Below are 23462 nucleotides of genomic sequence, written 5' to 3'. Positions count from 1 at the left end.
ATTAAACAAGGGTACACGATTTATTTCCAAAACATTTAAGCATGTGGAGATCTATTCCTATGCCCTTCCCTTTAGTGCATTTCTCATCAACAAAGGTCAACCGCACATAATGTGAACACAAATAAGTCGGGTGGCTTACCGGCCCGTAGTTCAGCTCTTGGTTTTGCTTCTCCTGTATCGCAGCGACTGTTGCCGTGGCAGTGGCTGTTGCCGTGGCAGCGGCGGCGGCTACGGCAGCAGCGGCGGCCGCTTGGGTGAAGTCGGTGGGCGGACGAACTCCATGGGGCGGCATCCCGAGGGAACCCCCTCCATTATTGGGGTAACTAAAGAGAAGACAAACAGGTTATGTAGAGCAGTGGTTCTCAAACCTGTCCCGGGGACCCCTCACCAATGCACATTTTGCATGTCTCCCTCTCCTAACACACCTGATTCAACTTATCAGCTCATAAGTACAGACGGCAAAACTTGAATTGGGTGTGTCTGATGAGGGAGACATAACAAAAGGTGAAACGGAGGGGGGTCCCCAGGACAGGTTTGAGAACCACGGATGTAGAGCATCCCATTCATGTTAGAAAAATGCTCAATAATGTGACCCGGCATATTTGTAGAAGGTGGCGTAAGTGGAACTGATCATTCACGTTGTCGTGGCAGCAAAGTGTTGCGTGAGTGGTCTGGCGAGCCAAGGGGGATGCTGACTGCTCCGAGTCAGTGAATCAAAAGATTTATTGCGATGCAAATTGATCTTAAGGGACGCAACCGTGTGAGTGTGTGTTTCTGAGTCAGCGCAGGGGTGGGACATTACAGCGCACACATCCCCCACTGCGGTGACGTCCACTAGCTGCCTGACGTCACGCAACTCCCACGAGGAGCAGAGACTAAATACAGCCACACAATCACAGACACTCATAAACGCAGACTGCATGGACAATATTTGCTTTCCCTCACCTGCCCCCATATCCAGGTCCGGCTGGATATCCCCCGCTGGACCGGCCGTACATGCCCTGTTGCATGTAGCCCTTGTTGGGCTCGGGGTAGCCCTGCTGGCTCATGAACTGCGGGGAGTTCATTCCCGGGCTGTTGCCAGGCATCATGTGACCACCGGCTGAGTTTCCGCCTGGACCCATGGGAGCACCAAAAACCTGGCGAAAAAAGAATTATTATTATTTTTTAGCTCAGTCATAAATGTAATTGATAACATTTTTCGTTTGGTATTGCTTGCTGATATATCTTACATTTTATTTATTATTATTATTATTATTATTATACTGTATATCATCACTTATCGAATGGTGTATCTCCATATTTCGTCAATTATTTCATAAATAATTGCTACTGTTCTCCTTTACATCTGCCTGTGGGTTTTGCTACTATTTAACCAATCAAAAGCATTAAAAAGAGCGTGTGACTAAACCTCGTAACTCTATTGGATCCTCAAAACTCATAATTCCACCCCTCCTGTATCGTGTTTCGTGAGTGAAGTGCTGCACACGGCCATTCGAATGACGGACAAAACACGCATGTCCAAAATTCGCTGGTCAAAAACCTCGTAACTCCATTTGAGCTTGATTTTGGTAAAATGTAAATAATCTAATGACAAATGCAAGTGTCTGACCATACAGTATATAAAGCCAAAATATTAACTTTGAGAACGCTTTGTTCAATTATCTAATTGTTTTTTTAAATATACGTAGTGTGTTCAATAACATATTAGTTATTACTGAGGTTTTAAAATTGTAAACTTTCACTAGTATCAGTATGAGTTGGACATGACTAAAAGAGATGTTTTGATTCAGGGACTGAATGGGTTGTCATTTATTTTATATTAATAATACATGTTTTGGTATCACTTTATTTTACAGTGTCATTATTACATATGTTACATGTAGTTACAAAAGTAATAACTATAAATTATGCATAATTACATGCAACTAACCCTAAACCCCTAATCCTAACCCTATAGTAAGTAAATGTACATACTTAATATTACTCAGTACTTAAATGTATAATTACAGTGTAACAAAGACACTTTAAAATAAAGTGTAACCCATTGTTTAAATTATTCATTCATTCTTTAAAAAAAAAAAACTCTTAAACGACAAATAATGTTTTGTTTGAGAACCAGACATGACTAGGACATCCCAGGAACATGCAGTGCTTTCCTTGCTTTAAGGTAAACAAGCTGGTGATGTCATCACTCCTTCTTACCTGGCTGTGTGAAGGATTGGTTACCCCCCACACTGTGGTTACCACAGAGAGGGAGCCGGCAGGCTGATTGGGGCCTTGCTGCCAGGGGACAGGATCATATGGGTAAGAGGCGTCACTGCGGGGCGAGAGAAACACACAGACACCGGGGTTATTAATGCATCTGAGTGCTTCCTCTACAAAAAGCTCTTAATTCACTTTTCACTGATCTGCCTCGTATTATCCACAGCCAGATCCACATTATATTCCATCTACATCTTTTGTCTTGGTATGATATCAGCATATGGTGTGAGAGAGAGAGAGAGAGAGAGAGAGAGAGAGGATCTTTCTGCGACTTCAGACGTGCCACAGCCACATGATCTGGAGGTACTCGCACAATGTTTCCATGGCGACTCCACAGTCACTTAGAGACAGGAAAGAGTAACGATGCCAAGGGAGAGGGGGGTGAGAGAGTAAGTGTGTGTGTGTGTGTGTGTGTGTATCTACTGTTTTCTGTGTAACTGGATCAAACCAGATCGCTCTCAATAATCGCTCGCCATCTTCCCATAATTAGCCAAACTACATCACATGCTGATTAGAACATGGAAATGCACCTTAGTTAGTCAGCGCCATATTTACTTTGACTTGAATAAAAACGAGGCTGTGAGGGATGAATGTTCAATCAGTTGTGCTACATACATCTTCAAAAAAAAAAATTCTGAAAAGCATGTCAAAATTAGACATGATTTACGACACTGTGCAATCTACTCTTCAAAGCCTCTTTTTCATTCGCGTCAAGTTAAATATGGTGTCTAGTCTACCCATACATTAAAGGGCAAAAATGTGCACACATATGGTTCTAACAGAACTCGCATTACAAGCATTTTAGGGGTTCTTACAAATTAGAAAAAAGGTCTTGATGGATAAGAAATGTGCCTATTAAGGACAAAAAGGATAGGAACAGAGCCCAAAATGACCAATATGAGATAAAGCAGAGTTGGCTGGTAACTTCTTTTATGACCTGGTCGAACCGTAACATGCAAACATCAGTAAATATTTTAATACTTTTATTAATCAAGGATGCATCAAATTGACTAAAAGTGACAGTAAAGATATTTATAATGTTACAAAATATTTCTATATCAGATGAATGACATTCTTCTGGATTTTCTATGCATCAAAGTATGCTATAAAATAAAAAAAGGTCATGCTTCCACAAAAATATTAAGCAGCACAACTGTTTTCAACATTGATAATAATAAGAAATATTTCAAGAAAATCACCTAATCATCATATTAGAATGATTTCTGAAGGATCATGTGACCCTGAAGACTGGATTAATGATGCTGAAAATCCAGCTTTGATCACAGGAATAAATTACATTTGAACAGATATTAAAATAGAAAAGAGTTCTTTTAAATAAAAGTACTGTTTTTACTCTATTTTTCAAATAAATGCAGCCTTGGTGAGCAGAAGAGATTTCTTAAAAAAACAATCTTACAGACAAGCCTCGACAAAAAGTCACAAGGCTGAAAAATAACAAAAAGTCTCAATATACTTACTAGTATATGACACACTGAACAATGACAGGATTAAGCTTTTACTACTAGTCACGCTTTGCTAGTATACTTTTCTTTCTTTCTATATTGCATGAAAACTGAGTACCAATACTTGCCCATTCATAAGATTTCTTATAGTTAACAAAAAGTGATTCCACTAAATAAGCTCTAAAATGCTTTTGTCAGTTTCAGCAGCAATTCACTTCTTTCAATATTGTGATGCATTGCAATATATTGTAAAGGTAGTATGTATATGAAAATGAAAAATCTAAGTACAGTTAAATACAGTGGCCAGTAAATTATCTCTAGTCACTACTCATTGGCAGGATTGGCGAAAAACCTTGGACACCAAAAGGGAGCATTCCAGGTAAAACCTATCCAAGCGACAACAAGAGTATCAAGAAAATGAAACCTGCGAGGGTTTATTGAGTGATAACTGGCTCTGAACAGCTTGTCACCCGGACTGACCCGAGACACCTCAACCCCACTGCCACATGAAAGACTCCTCTTTTTAAAGCCCTCGTAGAAAGACAAGATCCCCTTCTTGACACATTTCCACTTCGATCTGCGGCAAAGTATCCACTGGCCTGCGGCCCACAGGATATTGAGGTTCCGACAAAGGCTCAAAGCATGCGTCTCGTTGAGGCTGGTCATTGCACTGCTTTAGCAAGTAAACAAAATGAACTATCGGCAGCTTAGACATTCCATAGGAGGCAGAAGTTCCTCTGCAGGAGAACCACCAGATACCCCTCCTCTGCGAAACAGGAAACTGTGGTTTCAAAACCATCGAGAAGCCAATCAGCAGCTGAGAGATGAAGCAGCCAATCAAAATTAAAAAAACAACACTCAAGCTGATTGAGAGCTCTGCAAATAATAGGAGAAGATGTGGGCGTGCGGATTCAGTTTGGGCCCCAATGCACGTGCTGCCGTGGGCAATTCATCTTCAGTTTACTGCGGTGAGAGCGAAAAGACAACTTTACATATTCAGACTGTTTGCTTCATTATCGCCTCTTAAGCAACATAATTCCATTTATGTGCTCAAATATCACTAAAACTTATGAAAATGTTCCAAGTACACCTACCTACGGGAGCCTGCAGTGCACCATTTACTAAATATTTAAAAGACCAAATTACTATGAAAGCATAAAATCTACTCTAAAATACCCAAAGCAGATTAAGCAATTAGGTTGTATATTTCTCTTTGCTGGTTTGGAGAATTTAGGACTCTTAAAAGGGTTGCTCACCCAAAAATGCAAATTCTGTCATCATTTACTCACACCCATGTCATCCAAAACCTGTATGACTTCTTTTCATCAGTGGAACACACACAAGAAATAGACGTTAGGCCCATAATAAAATAATATATTTACATAAAATATAAACTATTTATGTGCAGCATTAACTTTCATTGCATGATTAACATCATGTTGGACATTCTGCTTAACTTCCTTTTGTGTTCCACAGAAGTCAGTCAGTCATAAAGGTCTGAAACAACATGAGGGTGAGTAAATGCCAGATTAGTCAATTTTGAGTGTAATTTCCCTTTAAAATAAAGATACAAAAAAAGTTCCACAAAGATTAGGGGTTTAGGGTTAGTTGCATGTAATTATGCATAATTTATAGTTATTACTTTTGTAACTACATGTAACATATGTAATAATGACACTGTAAAATAAAGTGTTACCAAAACATGTATTATTAATAAACTGTTATTGTAACCATCCATGTACTGGTATTTAGCTTGAATTATCTATAGTGTAAAATCAAAAACTTGTTTTTTTACTCTCCAAATAACCGTATAGCAACTTGAGGACCCGTGTACAGCCAAATGAGGATCTTGATATGATGAGTGAACATGAGAACTGTCAAAGAACCTTTCATTTTAAAAGTGTGCAAAAACAACAACAATTTAGAAGAGGCAAATAAACACAATTGAACTGCACGCCAAGGCTAATCTCATCCAGATAAGACTGCAAAACAATTAACACACATTGCTTCCCTGAAGCTATTACCAAACAGTAGTTAAAATATGCAAAATCAACAATCAAAACATCAGCGGTAGTGTTTCGACTGTTCGATGCAGCGCTCAGGGAAGCAGGTGTCAGTTCGAGGGGGTTTGAGAGTTCAATGTCGTTAGAGAGGAAACAGTGGGCGATTCACACTTTGAATCGCAGTCGACGTGCAGGAGACACTGACCTGTGTGGCGTTGGAGGCAGGGCAGGTTTCATGGAGTTGATGGGGTTCATCGGAGGAACCTAGGGGTCTATGGGGCACCCCGAATCTCCTCAACCTAGCAGGCAGTCTGCAAAAGACAGAAAGAAAGACAGACACGTTAGAGTGACATGACTCAATCAAAACAAAGGCTCTGTTTCCGCTTCGACTCACTGAGACTGAAGCTTCTGCCACTGTAGTGGCTTTAACCAATTTCATTCGTAGGGCTCTCAGAAGGCTGCGGTTCTGCCCAGAGGCACGAGGGGTTAATCAACAACTGACTGCGCCAGCACATCTTTCTCAGTGCTTTCATAGGGTGTGTTTTGCAATCGTTTCCTCGAGTTGGAGCCTTTCCACCAATCACAGTTTAAAAAGCAGCCAGCGCCGCACACAAAGGAGCAAGATTTGACAGCATGTGGCATCTCTCGGGCTGCTGCACCGCAGTCAGTGTGTGTGAGAATTCTCCAGACTGCATCGACCGAGACAAAAGCCGGTGCAAAGCGAGAGCTTTAAAACAAGAGCAACGGGTCGTAACCCGTGTGTTTCGACGTGGACGACCCGAACGCTACGTCTTACTGCAGGATCCTCACGCTCTGCGTCGACGGAAGGAGCCGGGGAGGGAGGGAAGGACAGAGAGGGCTATTTATAGCGCTTTGATATCAAAAAAGAAAAGATGTGGAAAAGCGGAGGTTCTCATGGCTGCCGCCGCTTTGAGATCCGAGCCCTCTACAAAGATAACGCCTTCAACCCCGGCGGGTTACCCCGCTCAATTATTTAAGCGATCAGGGAGCTTGTTCTGACCAAAGAGGGTGCTTCTTTGTGTGTGTCCATTTAGATTGAACAACGTTAATAATGACAACAAGACCCCCTCCGCCCCACCCCACTGCCTCTCCGTCTGTCTCCACTCTCGGGGGTGAAGCTTGATTAGCACACATGCTAATTTGCTGCCAACATCAATGGCTGTTATCCGCCCCACACCCCTAACACTGTCCCCTCACTGTCCCTCTTTAGGTCAGACACCAACATTAACGACAAATTTCATTAATTATTAGTGGAGAATCATGTCTTTTTAGTTCCTCAATAATAATTAAATTAATAAATGTATGTATATATATATATATATATATATATATATAATATTTAAATTTAAAGTAATTTGCCGCCAACATCAATGGCTGTCAGACGCCCCACACCTCTAACACTCTCCCCTTAACATCCCTTTCTGCTTCCATTTTCTTCTCCTCACAGATTTAGGTCAGACACCCCACAGCTGCAAAAGAAAGGTGGATGAACGCTGTTGAGTCGAGGGGGGGCTGGAAGAAGAGTCACTCAGAGAAGTAACAGAGTTGATCAGAATGAGCTTCACCTACAGGGATAATGAGAGGATCGAGCGGAGGATGAGAAAGGGAGGTGGGCGGCAGCGACAAAATGAGATCCTCCATTGTCGTGTTTTGATAACCACTTGACTGAAGCAGGCTTAGCAATATTTGTTTATTAAACCTGCGTCTGATTTCAGCCTCTTTGCGATGCTATACTGCAGGATTTGCCCATTTATGGTTGGTGCATGTTCTTAAAACTAATGGTGCATAATATATAGGTGATCACAAACAAAAAAAGACCCCCTCCCCCTCCACAAACAAAATTGACCTTAAACTGTACAGAGCATATTTAATCTGGTTGTATATTTCTACTGGAGTTTTTATTATTGGTTTGATTAAGCTGATTTAAAGCATTAAACACAAAAGTCCTTATTGATTAATGGAGAATTATCTTTAATGGAGACCATTCATTATAAATAATAGGCTAATTTCTACATGTAAACATTAAATCATTATATTGCAATAAAAATGATAAATGATATGTAAAATAATAATATATTAAAAATAATACAGTAAATATATAAAAAATATGTTTTATTTTATAAAAAAATAATAAAAAATAAATAATAATTGGTACAAAAATAAAATAAAACTATATATTTTAACAATATTTATATTTAGAAAATAATGACCAAGATAAGCATTACATTTTAATCCCAACAACATGCTGAAAAATGGCTTTTTAAAATCCAATTAATGAAAGAAATAATCAACAGATCAATCAATTATTCAAAAGTGTATCATCTCATATCGATTGTTGGATATAAGAAATATTTAGGGGTTTTTGCCCTTGCAAAATTCAATGCCACAATGTTAGGGTGTTGCTATGCGGTTGCTAGTTTATTCTGGGTTGATTTCTAACTGGTCCAAGAATCCAAATAGCCCACCCAAGTCTCTTGATATGATAGCAAAGACCACTAGTCAAGTCAAGTCAAGTCAAGTCAAGTCATCCTCATTTATATAGCGCTTTTAACAATGTAGATTGTTTCAAAGCAGCTTTACAGAGATAAACATATAATTTAAGGTAACAGAGATTGGTTTGGTTTTATAGTGGTTCTTGAAAAATGTTTTTTCCAGCTAAAGTTAGTTTTGATTGTTTCACTTCCGTCTAAATGATCATTTGTTATTAAATTAGGGGCCGCTAAGACGACACCGTTCTCTCTAAACAGACTTTAGAGAGAACGGAATTAGAGAACACTAATAAGTATCAGTTTTCTGTATTAAGCCAAAATGCTTTTTACTACTACTGGTTTTTAGGGCTGTGAAAAAATATAGATACAGCTAACTATCTCGATATTTTTTATCATGATAGTGTATCGATATTTCAACCTCTAGTATCAATATTTTAAAAAAAATATCCGAGTGTCTCTAAAAGAGCGCACGCATACTAATGCGCAGACACCGGTCTCTCTCGCGCGCAGACACCGGCCTCCGTGACGTGTCCAGTTGTCTCTCATATACGGCCAATGTCTCAGAAGTTAGCGGGAGTGAGAAAATGGCAGAAAATTTAAAAACGCCTGCAGCTTTCAGAGCCGATGTGTGGAAGCACTTTGGTTCTAAAAGTAACTCGGGCAGTAATGAACTAGATAAAAACAATGCCATTTGTAAACTTTGACTGGCTACAATTAAATTTTCAGGAAACACAACCAACTTGCGTTTTCACCTATTAAGACACCACACAGTTGAAATAGCAGGACTGCAATCGCAACAGAAACCTGTTGATTTAAGGCACTTTATTTTTATATAATTTTTGTAGCATCTACATTTTTAGTTTTTAGTGATATGCACTTCATACAATGTGATACACATACCTATACCCCAGGTGGTACATAGCAAGTTGTATATTCAGCTCTATTATTTTTTACATTTTGGATTTAAAAAAATATATATATTGCAATACATCACAATATATATCGTATGATTCGTGACCCATGTATCGTGATATGTATCGTATCGTGAGGCCCCTGCCAATACCCAGCCCTACGTGGTTTTGGAGGTTGTATCCATGAAATGCATTACCTTATAGCTCTCTAGATTAATTACTGCAGAGTGATCATCATTAATGGCTCTTAATTAGCACAGTGCTGCTCAGCCCACCCCTGTAGTCATTAATCTCTCATATTGGAACAATCCTTCAATGAAGGAGCATCTATTCAAACAGTGGACAACCTAATCCATCCGCTCTAGAAACACGATATGATGCGTGTTAGGAACACACACACACACACACACACACACACACACACACACACACACACACACACACACACACACACACACACACACACACACACACACACACAGTTAAGGACCCCATGATATGGCTTTCTTTCCTGTGTTGACATATTTCCTATTGCAACAAGTTTATGTCACAGCCATGAATCATAATTTGCTACTAGCCGTTACAATGTTACATTCTCATTCTAGAGAGCATCTGAGTGGAAAAAAATTTGCACACGACCCTAAGTACAAGATGAGTCATCAGAAATTTGAGTTCATTTTCCTAGTAGAGAAAGGCTTGTTTTTGGACTCAAGCCACAAAAATCCAATTTCAAACATGAGGCATTTTAAAACATACCCGGGCACCTAAGTAAACATCCCAACACCACACACAAACACACACACACACACACACACGTGACAGGTGCAACCACAAGCCAAAGTTTGTTCAAATGACATACACACAGTCTTTTGAAGCACCAGATCTTATTTTGTGCTGTGAAATAACACGGCTCAGCATCTTTGCTTATTGCTTTCCCTTCACTGTGTGACGGATAACAGCACAAACAGTTCTTGCTCTGGAATGAACAGAACACACTGTTCTTTACTGCTGGGCTCCATCTAAACCCCTCCTCTCTTTTCCTCCAGTTCCACCCCTGGCCTGCAGTGACCTGTTCCTTCTGGGCTTCCCTCCCTTTCTCCAACACGTGGACCATCCTTCACTTCTCGAACCATTTCGCTCACTTATAACTTTCTCTACCCTACTTCTCTTGCGGCACGCCAAACACTTTTAGGCCTGTCCATGTCTCTCCCTGTACCCATCCAACAGGATAATTCTGTCTAGGACAGTAGGACACAAGACGGCACCGCAGGGGTGTGACCATTAAGGCTACGAAGCGTCTCGGGTTTTTTTTTGCCAAGCAGCACACAAAAAGCTTGCAGGTCTTTGATTTCTGGTAGGCCGTAGAAATGCCTGTGTGTCAGCGCTCTTGAAATGAAGTGCAGATTCAGCTCTCTACAGGGACTGCGCTTTCAGAGGACAGAACCTGAAACAGCACAGGTTAGAAGAGTATTCGAGGAACGATCAAGATCGGAATAAAAAGGACTATTGTACCACACCTGAATTCACATTTTCAGCCAATTTTTGAAGCTACAATGTGTATTTTCTGTGTCGGTGCTAGGGCTGTAGTCAAGACCACCTTTGTCGAGTCCAAGGAAAGTCCAAGACCAGGACAAGTCGAGTCCAAGTCAAGACCAATTCCAAAGAGGTTCGAGTCCAAGACAAGACAGAGTCCAAAAAGGTTTGAGTTCGAGTCAAGACCAAGTCCAGGACAGGAAAAAAAAAGTCTTATGCATGACATTATCAAGACAATCATTTTGGGTTATTATTTGTTGATCTAAAAGCAAAAACAGTGTCACAACACCCAGGATTTTTAAGTATAGACATTCCCCTTGATATCGTATAATCTTCTAATCTAAAGAAAACAGAATGATGACATGTGGTGATACCACATAATAGCAGTGTTTCACTGTGGATCTGAAGGGCGCATCCAGATAGCCCCCCATCACAGGCCATTCTTGAGACTCGCCCTTGAGGGGCAGGCTTATCAATACACCGTTCTGCCATTCGGTCTGTCCCTAGCACCCGTACATTTACGAAGTGCATGTACGCGGCGCTTTCGCCCCTGAGACTCCGGGGAGTGCGCGTGCTGAATTATCTCGACGACTGGCTGGTTCTGGCGCAATCGCGGCTCACACCAGAGCAAATAGGCGGCTTTTATGTGTGCTTTCTGCGAACATAATAAAGACACCTGGACTCGGTTGAGACCAAAAGCCATATTTGGCAAGACCAGTGGCCGAGACCGAGACAAGTCCGAGTCCGAATACCAGCGAGTCCGAGACAAGTCCGAGACCATAGAAAAACGGTCTCGAGACCGGAATCGAGTTCTATATCCCTAGTCGGTGCCAATTGGAATTAACACCTCTGGCACAAAGGTTAATATTTAACCTATTATATTCAATAGGTCAAAATTTAATTTATTTCGTGTTCAAAATAGAATTTTCAGTAAAATTACTCCCGTCTTCAGTGTCACATGATCCTTCAGAATCATTCTAATATGCTGATTTGCTGCTCAAGAATCATTTATTATTATTATTATTATTATTATTACTATAATAATAATAATAATAATAACAAATGTTGAAAACAGCTGTGTACAATTATTTTCAGGATTCCTTGATGAATAGAAAGTTCAAAAGAACAGCATTTATCTGAAATAGAAAGATTTCATAACATCATACACTACCATTTAAAAGTTTGGGGTCAGTAAGTTATTTTTGGAAAGAAATTAAATTAATACTTTTATTCAACGATGCAATAAATTGATCAAAAGTTATAGCAAAGACATTTATAATGTTACAAAAGCTTTCTATCTCAGAAAAATGCTGTTCTTTTGAACTTTAATTTTTGTTGTGTTTATTTTACTGAACTTTAAGTGTTCTCTCGAAAGGCCCTTCTCAGCAGCGCAATGGCGTCGGGATGTTAAGGCTCCGCTCAGATTCAATGCGTTTCTCGAGTATTGGATTTTAGCATGGCTTAATTTGCAAACAGCATGACTCTTATCTATCATCTTGGTCGTTTCTTTATAGTGGAAGTCAAAATGATTCCACACTTCGGCTCTGTACACCACAGCGGTAGCTGGTATAACTATCGTCTTGTGAGCTGGGTTTGCTAATGCTAACGCCAGCGATGTACCCTTGCGCTTCTCTGCACCACAGTTTACGCTCTGAGATAACGCTGACATCTAGCGGTCGGGTTTAAACCCAACACAAGTCACTGACACGAAAATTGAATGAAAACAAACAAATAAATAAATAAATATATATCGTGTTTTTGAGAATTGTTATCGTATTGCCAAACATATCGTTTTTTTTCACAATGCTTTTTGGTGCCACAGAAACCATTGATATTAGTCTAAAAACTAAAAAAACAACTGAAAATAAAACTGGAAAAAAAGTTTTTCATGAAACTAACTAAAATAACATAAAAAATGGCCACAAATTAATTTTAGTTTTAAATAAACTGTAATGATGATAATAATACAATTTATTTAAAAATAAATAAATAAATACCAGTTACTGGCAGCCCTAAAATACTAAAACAGAAGTAAAAAGTATAAAATTCTGGAGAAAAAAATAATAATACTACAATCTAACAATTACAAACTAAAAGCTAATTAAAACTAAACTGAAAAGAATAAAAAACTGAAAAGAAAATTATGACATGAAAAGAAATTAATTGAAAAAACCCCCCAAAAAATAAAATAATTAAAGGTTCACCAGAAATTACTCACTGCAGCCAAATGAATACGAATACGTACAAGAGTTACCCCTCTTTCCAAATGTTTTAATTCAATATGAAAGCCAGTGATTTCAAGCGAAGGACAATCCCAGTACATCAATAAGAACAGTGGTTAGCTAAAGACCCGCCTGTCCAAAAATCCACAATTCGTCTGCCAGCCAAATGGGGGAGTGCCTTGGGTCACATGGTTAGGCATCCCCTCCCCCACATCGCTGAAGCCGGAGCGGACAAATCTGCTGCCAGAGAGAGAGAGAGAGAGAGAGAGAGAGAGAGAGAGAGAGAGAGAGAGAGAGAGAGAGAGAGAGAGAGAGAGAGAGAGAGAGAGAGAGAGAGAGAGCGAGAGAGAGAGCGAGAGATAGCGAGAGAGAGATAGAGAGAGAGAGAGAGAGAGAGAGAGAGATAGAGAGAGAGAGAGGGCCGGGGAAGGGGACAGAGGATTAGGAACCACAGGAAGGCTGGGCCTGATAACGCATTCCTCCACACATGTGTAAACACAAACACACACACACACACACACACACACACACACACACACAAACACACACACACACACACACACACGCTTGCTTTCTGGCTAATAGTGTCTCAACACCAGCAATGGAGCTGCAGCAAAGAATGGCCTATTGAAACTTTAAAGGGATAGTTCACCCAAAAATGAAAATTCTGTCAGTAATTACTCACCCTCTTGTGCACAAAAAAAACAAAAATAACAACTTTATTTCAATTATTCATTTCCTTCTCTGTGGGCCTCAAATCAGTTCACGTAGTTTCAACAGCGTAGTGCTATTGGCCGAAGCTGGTCATGTGTGTGATGCGCTATTACACTAGTGAACTCACTAGAGGCCCACAGAGAAGGAAATGAATAGTTGAAATAAAGTCGTTATTTTTGTTTGTTTTTGCCCACAAAAAGTATTCTCGTCGCTTGATAAACTTAAGATTGAGCCACTGTAGTCACTTGGACTATTTTAACGATGTCTTTAATAACTTTTCAGGGAACAAGTTTCAATCCCTTAGAAGCCTATGGAGGAGTGATCCAGCTTTCAGATTTAATCAAAAATATCTTAATTTGTGTTCCGAAGATGAACGAAGGTCTTACGGGGTTGGAACAACATGAGCGTGAGTAAATACTGACAGAATTTTCATTTTTGGGTGAACTATCCCTTTAAAGGAAGAACAGAGTATAATGAATATCATTGTGAATTAAAAAAAAAAAGTCCGCAATATACGCCTACAGACTCTGAGCTGTGAAGAACAACACTTTTACCTGAGAAATCGGGAAGATCCGAAACAAGTTACCCAATAATTGGCGTAATAAATGCATCAATGTATACATTTCTACAACAAAAACGTGTAAAAACACGCTGCTGCTTGCGCCGTTAAGTGTTGTGACTTGTCAGCCGAAGTTTGAGTGCTGGGTCAGTTTTAAGCACAGATAAATTGACATTCAATGCGTCACCCCCAGGGCAGCAATCGTCCACCACTGATCCACAAATGGAAATGTAATGAGCATAACTGTGATGAAAATGGAAATTTGATTCTTTGTAAAGAGACAAAAAAGCAAATGTTCCCAGCTAAAATCATACCTGCATCGCTTCACCTTTAGGCCTTGTTGCAGATTGCATGATGCAAGCGCACAACAAAGACTCTGACATGGAAAAATATGCAAACGTAACTTGAATCCCAGTGTTGGTCGATGGATATAGAGGAGTTGTGTACAGGAGTGGGGAGCTCAGTATAGCACTGATGTCTGTGTGCGTAGAGCATGCCACCGAGTAGGTCAGCTGTATTTGTTCGGTGTCCAGGCCCGTGTTTGGTGCTGTTTGAATTTCTCAAACACAGAGTACTTAAAGAGTGTGTACAAGCCGGTCTGCCACCTCCCTTTGAATAAATTCATTTAGTTGCAAACAGAAAGTGAAGAACAACCGGTTTTTGCACGCAGCCTCATCCTGGTGTACACCTATGAGAGCAAAGCCAGATGCCAGAGATTCAGTAGGTTTTTTTAACACTCAACAGCATGTCAGCATCCAATTATTCCGAGTCAGTTTCAGTTCAAAAGTTTAACTTCAAGAGTTTGCTTAAAAGTGATTTTCAGGTGATGACAGGTGAATTTTCGCCCAGTTATGGTACAAAGAACTAGCTTTAAGGGATATTTCACCCAAAACCTTTGGAGAAACACACTCTCTATATATACCGGGTTTAAAAAACAGAGTTTTTTAATGTACACACACACACAGACACACACACACACACACAATACAGTATATATACATATTTTACGTTTTGTCATTTTAAACCCCAAAATGTCAGGTGGTGCAACTGTCCCAACAAATGAACTACAAAAACTATTTAAAGTGTTAATAAAGCATTAAAAACTAAATACTATGGCATCACTTTAGGTTTGAAACCTTTCATTTAAACATATTTTATAAATATCAGTACCTTTAAAGCTGTTGAGATCATGGAAAAACTTTTGTCCAGCAATTTCTATATTCTCAAATGTCAGGGTGACAACTGCACACATGGCTCTTTTATTATGAATTGACAAGGTAATAACAGTAAACAAGATAATGCATCATTCAGAGGAGACCGACTGATCCTTGTGGCAGATTAAAAAGGTATGTAGATATCACTAAAATACTAAAAAATTAATTTCAAGTATGGGAAGGTTGGTACACTATCCATGTCAGGTGGTACAACTATAGTATACAACTGTACCACCTGATATAAAAACACTTTGAAATGTTATTTAACAACTGAAACTTGCTTAAACACATTGTTCATGACTCAAAAATATGCATTGCATCAGTTTTAAAAAGATTTTTCTTTTCAATACACCTTTTTCGAAGCTTTGTCCATGACCCATATACAAAACACTGGCATTTGGTCAAAATATAATATTTGTGTTCAACAGAAGGAAGTCAGTCATACAGGTTTGGGATTGGAATGACAGGAGGTTGAGTAAATGGTGACTGCATTTTCATTTTTGAGTGAACTATCCTTTAAATACAACAACAACGAGACTAAATTCCAAACGATACTACAATGACATCACCAGCATGGCATGTAAAGAGCATCCATGTTTCATAACACATCTGCGAGTGGTTTGTTTGTGTCTGACTCTGGAGTAGCGGCAAGGCGCCAGACGAGAGCAAGTACGTAACGGTAGAACAGAACAGGCCGTGACTATCTTCACTCAGCAGATTAAGTGGGTCTCTACAGGTCAAGATCTGCACCGTTCCTCAGCGATCTCCTCCTCAAAACACCTTCCTCTCTTTGGCTCCAAAGTTAGTGGGAGATACCCGTCGCCGTGAGGCTTACCTCATCACCATAAAACTATCACACACACACTCCTGCTTCTCCTCTAGCCCTCCGCCTGCAAGGGCGGGAGCGTCCCGGGGTTCTCCAGTGCAAATCACAACTCTTGTGAAGATATTCTTTGTGGAAAGAATTGCTCTTCAATGTCCCAACAAGACATTCCTAGAGGAAAACGACTAGGAAAGACAATTGAGCATATTAATAACTAGAGATGCACCGATTGATCGGCTAGAGATCGGAATTGGCCGATTTTTACGTGATCGGCCAGTCTGACATTTTCCGATTTTATGCTGGTCAAATGCATTCGGGCGCCGCATGATTAACATCGCGCAACATCAGTATCACACATGCACAAGGTATGCACATGTAGGGAAACTCATGAATTACAGCCGTTTCACACCGCAAGCGTGAGCAGTGACTTTTTTTCTTTCGGCGTGCATGTTAATCAATGCGCAGTCACAGGAGCAGGAGCGTCGCGTGAGCGTCGAGCAGGAGCGTAGCGTGATCAACGGTGAAGCGGGAGTTTCAGCGCCGAGTCTATTTTTGCTGCGCTGCTCAATTAAAGTGAAAGCACACTTTAGATGGACAAAATAAATATGATTTCATACAAAAAGTGCCCAAAATGCACAGAATTTGCATGTCTGGTGAGTTTTAACAAGAACTAGAGTAGGCTATGTCAGAAAAGAAAATGAAGACTCAAAAATATTTATAGAAAATTTGCCCATTTAAACATGTTTTTTATTATTTCCCAATCCTCGAGCTTACCTCTCTGCACCATGTACAAGCGTTGACAGTGAGCGCTTGTCATGTGGCAGAGAGAGAAGAAACAGACTATCTGGTGACAAAGTAGAAATGCTTCTGTTTACAAAGAAAAACTTGCCATTGAATAGGGATGGGACGATTACCAGTATTAATATAAACCACGATAAAATGTACTGACGGTTAGTATTATCCTTTAAAAATTTAATTATCATTAAAACCGTGTTTGATTATCGTGATTTTAATAACTCACTGTATATCCTGTCCAGCCAGCAACAGTCTGACGCAGGCGCGCAATGTTGGTTGTTGTTTTTTTTATTCGAGCAGGAATGGCGGAAGGCAGTGACCGTGCTCGGGAGATATTTCAGCCTTTTAAGAGGACCAAATCTGAGGTGTGGTCATATTTTGTCTTTTACAAAAGTCCTGAGGGAAACTTAATGGAGGATGGTCGCCCTGTCTGCAGAACATGCACAAAAAAAGTCGGGGAAACGAGTCGTCTAGTGTGACCATCAAACTGTTGCAGCAAGGCAAGTTAACTTTGACCTCAATACTAAAACTACGTCTGGGAAATAATTGGGCACAAAATGTTGTTTTGAGTTGAAATATTTTATCTCACTCACTTCAAATAGACGTGAAGCTTCCGCGAAGAAAAGTTTGCAGCAAGTGGCCGAACGAACAAGTTCAAACAAGACTATTTAGAGTGACATTTAAGAGATAATAATGTATATACATTATACACTTATAACACCGATTTTTTAAACACATAATTAAGGGGAATATTGAATTGATAGATTCATGTTTTAAATCTTACCCATTTATAAATCCATTCTGAACAGCATTCAAAACAATCGTCCAGACAAGAGGATCACAACAATATTATCAAACTCTGTAAACAATAAAATAACTCTGATTTCATTTTCAATAAAATCTAAAACGGTGACGCAAGACGGCAAGTTGTATTTGAATGAAATGAGAGAGCGCGTCCGTTGTGATACATGGATGTGCGCTGTGTTATAATATGTTGCTATTGACGACAGTCATTATAAGGAAGGAAATGCCACAGAATATTATCTTCCTTAAAAAAAGTGCATAGACCTGCTTGTTTTATTTGTTGTTTGTTGATTTTAAAATATAAAACTGTTTTCAGTGTGAGCATCAGTTCTTTAAAATTTTCATCTCGTTTGAACAAAACCGTGATAATATTGATAATCACGATAATTTTGTTCACTATAATCGTGATATGAAATTTTCATACCGTCCCATCCCTGCAATTGATGTACAAGTGATTGCAATAGGCCTGTGTGTGTGTTTTGAGAAATATCTTTATCCTGCAAGGCTATATTTATTTTATTTGTTATTTATATATTATTTTATTGCCATTACCGGTTTTCATATAGATGTTTAGTTTGCTAAATATATCACATTTGTTTTAGTTGGATATTGGATGTGAAAAGGAAACAGTTCTTCCATAACACTGCACTTGATGTGTGTGAATTTCCCACACCAGGAGTATATATTTCTATGTTCTATGCAAAATGTCAAATGTTCTATTAAAGGGAAGATAGAAAATAAATATTTGTGTGTGTTGTAAAGTGTTTAGAAAAAAACAACTAAAATGGGTATCGACAGGTCAAACTCAATGAAGAACCGGAAATCGGCCTAGAAAATTGTAATCGGTGCATCTCCATTAATAATGTCCTTCCTACGTGCACCATACTTGTATTTTTATGACAGAAAATGTGAGAACGCAGCCGAAATGCACCAGTGTTCATAGGTTATTAGAAAAGAAATCAAGTTGCATCGTCATTCTCGAAGACAAGAAAAGGGTGAGTGGAAGTGCACAATGGAGCACATTCATTTGGCCGATATCAGATTTCTTCGCGGGCATCAGTGAACGGTCTATAAGAGCCCAAGCCTCGCCGCTCTAAAACCCATTTCCCCCGTTTGTGCTAGCTCGAATCGAGCAGGACCGAATGCAAATTGCATCACAATGTATTGATTCTCCTTTAATGACTTTGTTACGCCTCTGACTGTCCTTTACAAAAGCAGAGCTGGCTGGTTCGTTCAAGGGCCTCCGCTTGATAAACTTGTCTGACTTCAATGCTCAGCTGCTCCGTGCGTGTGTGAGGATGTGTGTGTGTGTGTGTGTGTGTGTGTGTGTGTGTGTGTGTGTGTGTGTGTGTGTGTGTGTGTGTGTGTGTGTGTGTCTCTCTCTGTCTCCACTGCAACGTGACTCACTCTGCCCAAAGCACTGTCTTTCTCTCCCTCACTGGTATAGAGGGAAAAACAGGTTGACTGACTGATGGTTTGGCTGATGAACGGTGACAGAGCCACTCGATGGAGACTTGCATTGAGACAGCTTTCTGCTGGCCAACAGCGGTCCCTCTGCTCCGTTATCAGAGAACGACGCTTGCCGTGCGGCTTACGGGAGCTGTAAAAGAGCTTCAGCTGGGACTGTAGCAGAGATGTTACTCTAATGGCAGTGTTTTGACTGTCAGTGTTTCCAGGGCTTTCGCATCCTCACATTAATGTGATGCTTCCTTGGTACCGACACTTGGTGGTTGAGGATAATGATTTTAAAGCGCATTGGGTGTACAGTAGTACATCTGAAAGCGCTATATAAATGCTTCAATCCTACAGCTAAGTGGGTGGCCTCTCAAATCAATTTGAGGGACTTCCATATCTTATTTTGAGGAACGTGACAATCCCTACTCATGCAAAAGCAACAAACACGCTTGCATAAAGAAGATCCCCTTCTGATGACTAGCTGTAATCATGGGACTCATCATGATGAGGCTCTTCACAAAGACAGCTCACAGAGCCTGGGCTGAGTGTGTCCACAACACCACAAACCACCATCACACCTGCATACAAAAAAGTAAAGTTTGATGAAAAGGCTTGTAAAAAAGGCACACCCCAAAGCATTTGCGGCTAATTGAGCAATTTGCCTTTTCGCTCATTTATTTTGTCCATTCATGGTGAGGTGCGGCTTGAAATGTGAAAAAAAACAACACCTGCCCTGTGACCAAAGGGGCAAGACTTTCATGGTCACACCACCAAGCCCTGATGAAATCCAGGGACTTTTCTAGGAACTAAATTTGCAAAATGGATTTGAATTTTAAAAGCATTATCAGATTATGCCAATATCTAATAAACAAATTGTTATATATGTGTGTTTGTGTGTGTGTGTGAGATGTGGACTCATGCATTTTCTGTAAATCTGCTTTGAAGTGTGTATTGTGAAAGTGCTATACAAATAAATGTAAATTGAATTGAAATAATATTTCTAAATATTTATTGATATTATATTAAAAATATATATATATACAAATATATTATATATATATATATATAATAAAAAATAAATAAAAAATATATATAATTAAAAAAAAATATATATATACACAGATTGAACAATGTTTATAATGTTATGTATATATATATATATATATATATATATATATATATATATATATTATTTATCTATTATTATGTATTATATGTGAATAATATGTATACATCTTCAACCACACAACGATTCTATGTCAAGTAACACTGACTTTCTTTCCAGACACTTGCAAGCATACAGCCCGTCAGTTTTTCAGGCAATATTTGGCAAGGAATGACGGTCCTTTGCAGTGTCAGGTGTATAAACCCTGTGCGTGTTCACAAGTCGGACACACTACTCGGCTAGAGAGAGGAAGAAGAGGAAATCACCACTCAGAAGGCAGGAAGAAAATTCTGCTGCTGTTACAGGAAGCTACCGCGCATGAGCATCCAAGTAGCCTAGCATATACTAACACAAACATGTGACAAAGCGTTAGTCAGAGGGGTCCGTTGGAAGAAAAAGCACTACGCCTCTGTTTTCTCAGGTTGTGGGTGTATTGTGGTCAAGGCCTGCGAGAGGAGCCAGTGACTGTGTACGTGGCTAAACAACGTCAGAGGAACAGGTCAGTTGCAATTCTGCTGGGGCTTTACACAGTGTTAGAGTGTGTCAGTGTGTCCCACCCCTGCCCTGACTCACGGTTTCAGTCTGACAAACACGCACACACACCCCCTTGACCATGCACACACTCCATGACCTCTCTCCTCACAGATCTACTGGGTGCGCATGCAAGACGTTCGCGATCAGCGAGTGTGAAAGCCGTCTAAATAAGAGATCCGAGTTGGAGGAAACTCAGGAATACTGCTTCTCCATCACTCACACAGACACGGAGCAGACGCTGAGAGCAACCGGTGTGTGTAAAGCTGTCAGGGCCGACAGATACAAACCAACATATCCCAGATCAACTGAGTGATAGGCATTTTACCAAAAATTTCAGCTCAAAAGCTCAGGCACTGAAACCTCTTTTCCATCTAAACACGTTTACGATGTAAAAGAGGCATCAGTGTCTGAATTTTAGAGCGCTAGAGTCTTTAGAGTTTCCTAGTTTTGAGAACTTAACATTCAAAGTAATGTAACTACTCACTTTTAAGCCATCACAAACTGGTTTGATTTAGCTCTTATTCACAGCAGCGGTATCATTGATTTTTTAACGGAATGAAAGCGAGGCTGTGTGTGTGTGTGTGTGTGTGTGTGTGTGTGTCTCTTCACTGGGTTGTACTGTTATTGGATTGTTCTGCTGACGAAACACTGCAAAAATATCTTTCCGAGAAATTTCAGTAGACAAAAAAACCCAGACATTATGAGCTGTGGAAAATTATAAGTGATCTAGGAGCTTTATACAGCTTTTTACAGCGGATGCCATTGAAAACTCAGCAAGTCTAGTCCTCACTTTCATACCTCTGAATAAGCTCTATTATGTTTGGATGTCAAGTAATAAACAGGACAGGAAAAATAAGGTAGCAATCAAAGAAAAAGATAACAAGAGGAAAAATACTGAAAGATATTAAGAATGCACTACCATAATAGAGTAAAATGAATTAATATGAGAAAATATTGACTAAATTTAAAGGGTTCAAAGTTTACACAGTGTGCAGTGCGTCCGGTATCTGTGTTGTGCTGCCTCGCTAGTGCTAGCTTGAGTGAGCGCATCATTCGCGTAAATCAGTGTCACTGAGAGTACTCGTCCACATTCATGGTATTAGTAGTAATATATATTATATTTGGCCAGCTACTGTTATCTTAAAATGGTTAATATTTTAAACAACCCAAGAAATTCATTAAACATCTTACATTTGGGTATTTAAGATAGGTTGGCAGTTATCCTAACTTTAAATAGTTATTTAAGATGATTTTTAAGAACATACTTTTCAAGGTTTAATCTTTTCTTAAATTTTGTCTTAAGAACATTCTTTTGAAGATTTTTTGGGAATGCAAAATATTCTTAAAGTCCCTGTAAAGGCAATTTAAAATAAAATTCTAAACACATTATAAATTTTAGAAATGTATTGCTAAAACACATTACAAAGACTGTGAACTGTGAAGTACTGAATTGTGGAGTTAGACCGTTAAACAGTTTTTCACCATTGATATTTTACGGATTTTTTGGGCGGGGCTAAAAGGGTACTCGATGACGCACTGGAGCCCCTGAGCTCCTGGCCCCGCCCCTACCTGATGATGCACTGGAGCCCCTGAGCTCCTGGCCCCGCCCCTACCTGATGATGCACTGGAGCCCCTGAGCTCCTGGCCCCGCCCCTACCTGATGATGCACTGGAGCCCCTGAGCTCCTGGCCCCGCCCCTACCTGATGATGCACTGGAGCCCCTGAGCTCCTGGCCCCGCCCCTACCTGATGATGCACTGGAGCCCCTGAGCTCCTGGCCCCGCCCCTACCTGATGATGCACTGGAGCCCCTGAGCTCCTGGCCCCGCCCCTACCTGATGATGCACTGGAGCCCCTGAGCTCCTGGCCCCGCCCCTACCTGATGATGCACTGGAGCCCCTGAGCTCCTGGCCCCGCCCCTACCTGATGATGCACTGGAGCCCCTGAGGCTGGCCGCTCCCCTAACAATATAAATAGAGCACATTCGCATCAGTTTACCACTCAATCGCGAGTTACTGTCAGTATTATTAGTTACTACAGCTTACAGTTTGCTAGTTAGCTATGTCTTCGTCACGGAAATGCGTACTACCTGGATGCGATCACGTACAAAACAGATCGGTGACCTTATTTCAATTTCCTAAAAACGATCACATCAAGAAGAGGTGGATTCATTTTGTGAAGATCCACCTTGATGGAGAGCTGAGGATCACCACCAAAACCCGCCTCTGTAGTGATCATTTTACACGGGATAGTTTTATAAACTTTCGTTGGAGACAACTGGGATTCACTGATAATCCGCTGTTGTGTTACTGGTGAATGGGGCCGAACGACGAACACCCGCCTCGGCCTTCATCCTGTCGCGCCGACAACTGGTGACATCATCGGCAGTGCGTGCCCACCAATATGACAATATGACAAACTCAGAACACATACTTCATTATGACTTTACAGGGACTTTAACTTTTTTCTTACGTTAGAAAATAAGAAGAAAATG

The 23462-nt window shown here is 40.1% G+C and overlaps 1 protein-coding gene across 7 annotated transcripts in view; it reads right to left on the bottom strand.

The window, feature by feature from the left end:
• The window catches only part of zmiz2 (zinc finger, MIZ-type containing 2), a 49597-nt gene that overhangs the window by 13270 nt on the left and 12865 nt on the right, over positions 1–23462 (bottom strand). For 5 of the 7 annotated variants that reach the window (XR_013207172.1, XM_077243651.1, XM_077243652.1 and 2 more), the window contains exons 2-5: positions 5937–6042; positions 2206–2320; positions 946–1139; positions 140–323 (exon numbers count right to left, since the gene is read on the bottom strand). Coding sequence is in view for 6 of the 7 variants with exons in the window: in XM_077243651.1 (XP_077099766.1) it covers positions 140–323; positions 946–1139; positions 2206–2320; positions 5937–5986 (543 nt within the window). In the remaining variant the exon portion in view is untranslated. Of the gene's footprint in view, positions 1–139; positions 324–945; positions 1140–2205; positions 2321–5936; positions 6043–6125; positions 6760–23462 lie in introns of those variants that run through there. The other 2 variants (XM_077243653.1, XM_077243650.1) reach the window with 2 other exon arrangements.

Source organism: Siphateles boraxobius, unplaced genomic scaffold (assembly GCF_051911475.1).
Source record: "Siphateles boraxobius isolate OS27281-9 unplaced genomic scaffold, OSU_SipBor_1 25, whole genome shotgun sequence".
NCBI lineage: Eukaryota > Metazoa > Chordata > Actinopteri > Cypriniformes > Leuciscidae > Siphateles > Siphateles boraxobius.
Note: the sequence above shows the minus strand (reverse complement) of the source record. Positions and strands in the feature narration are given on the sequence as shown.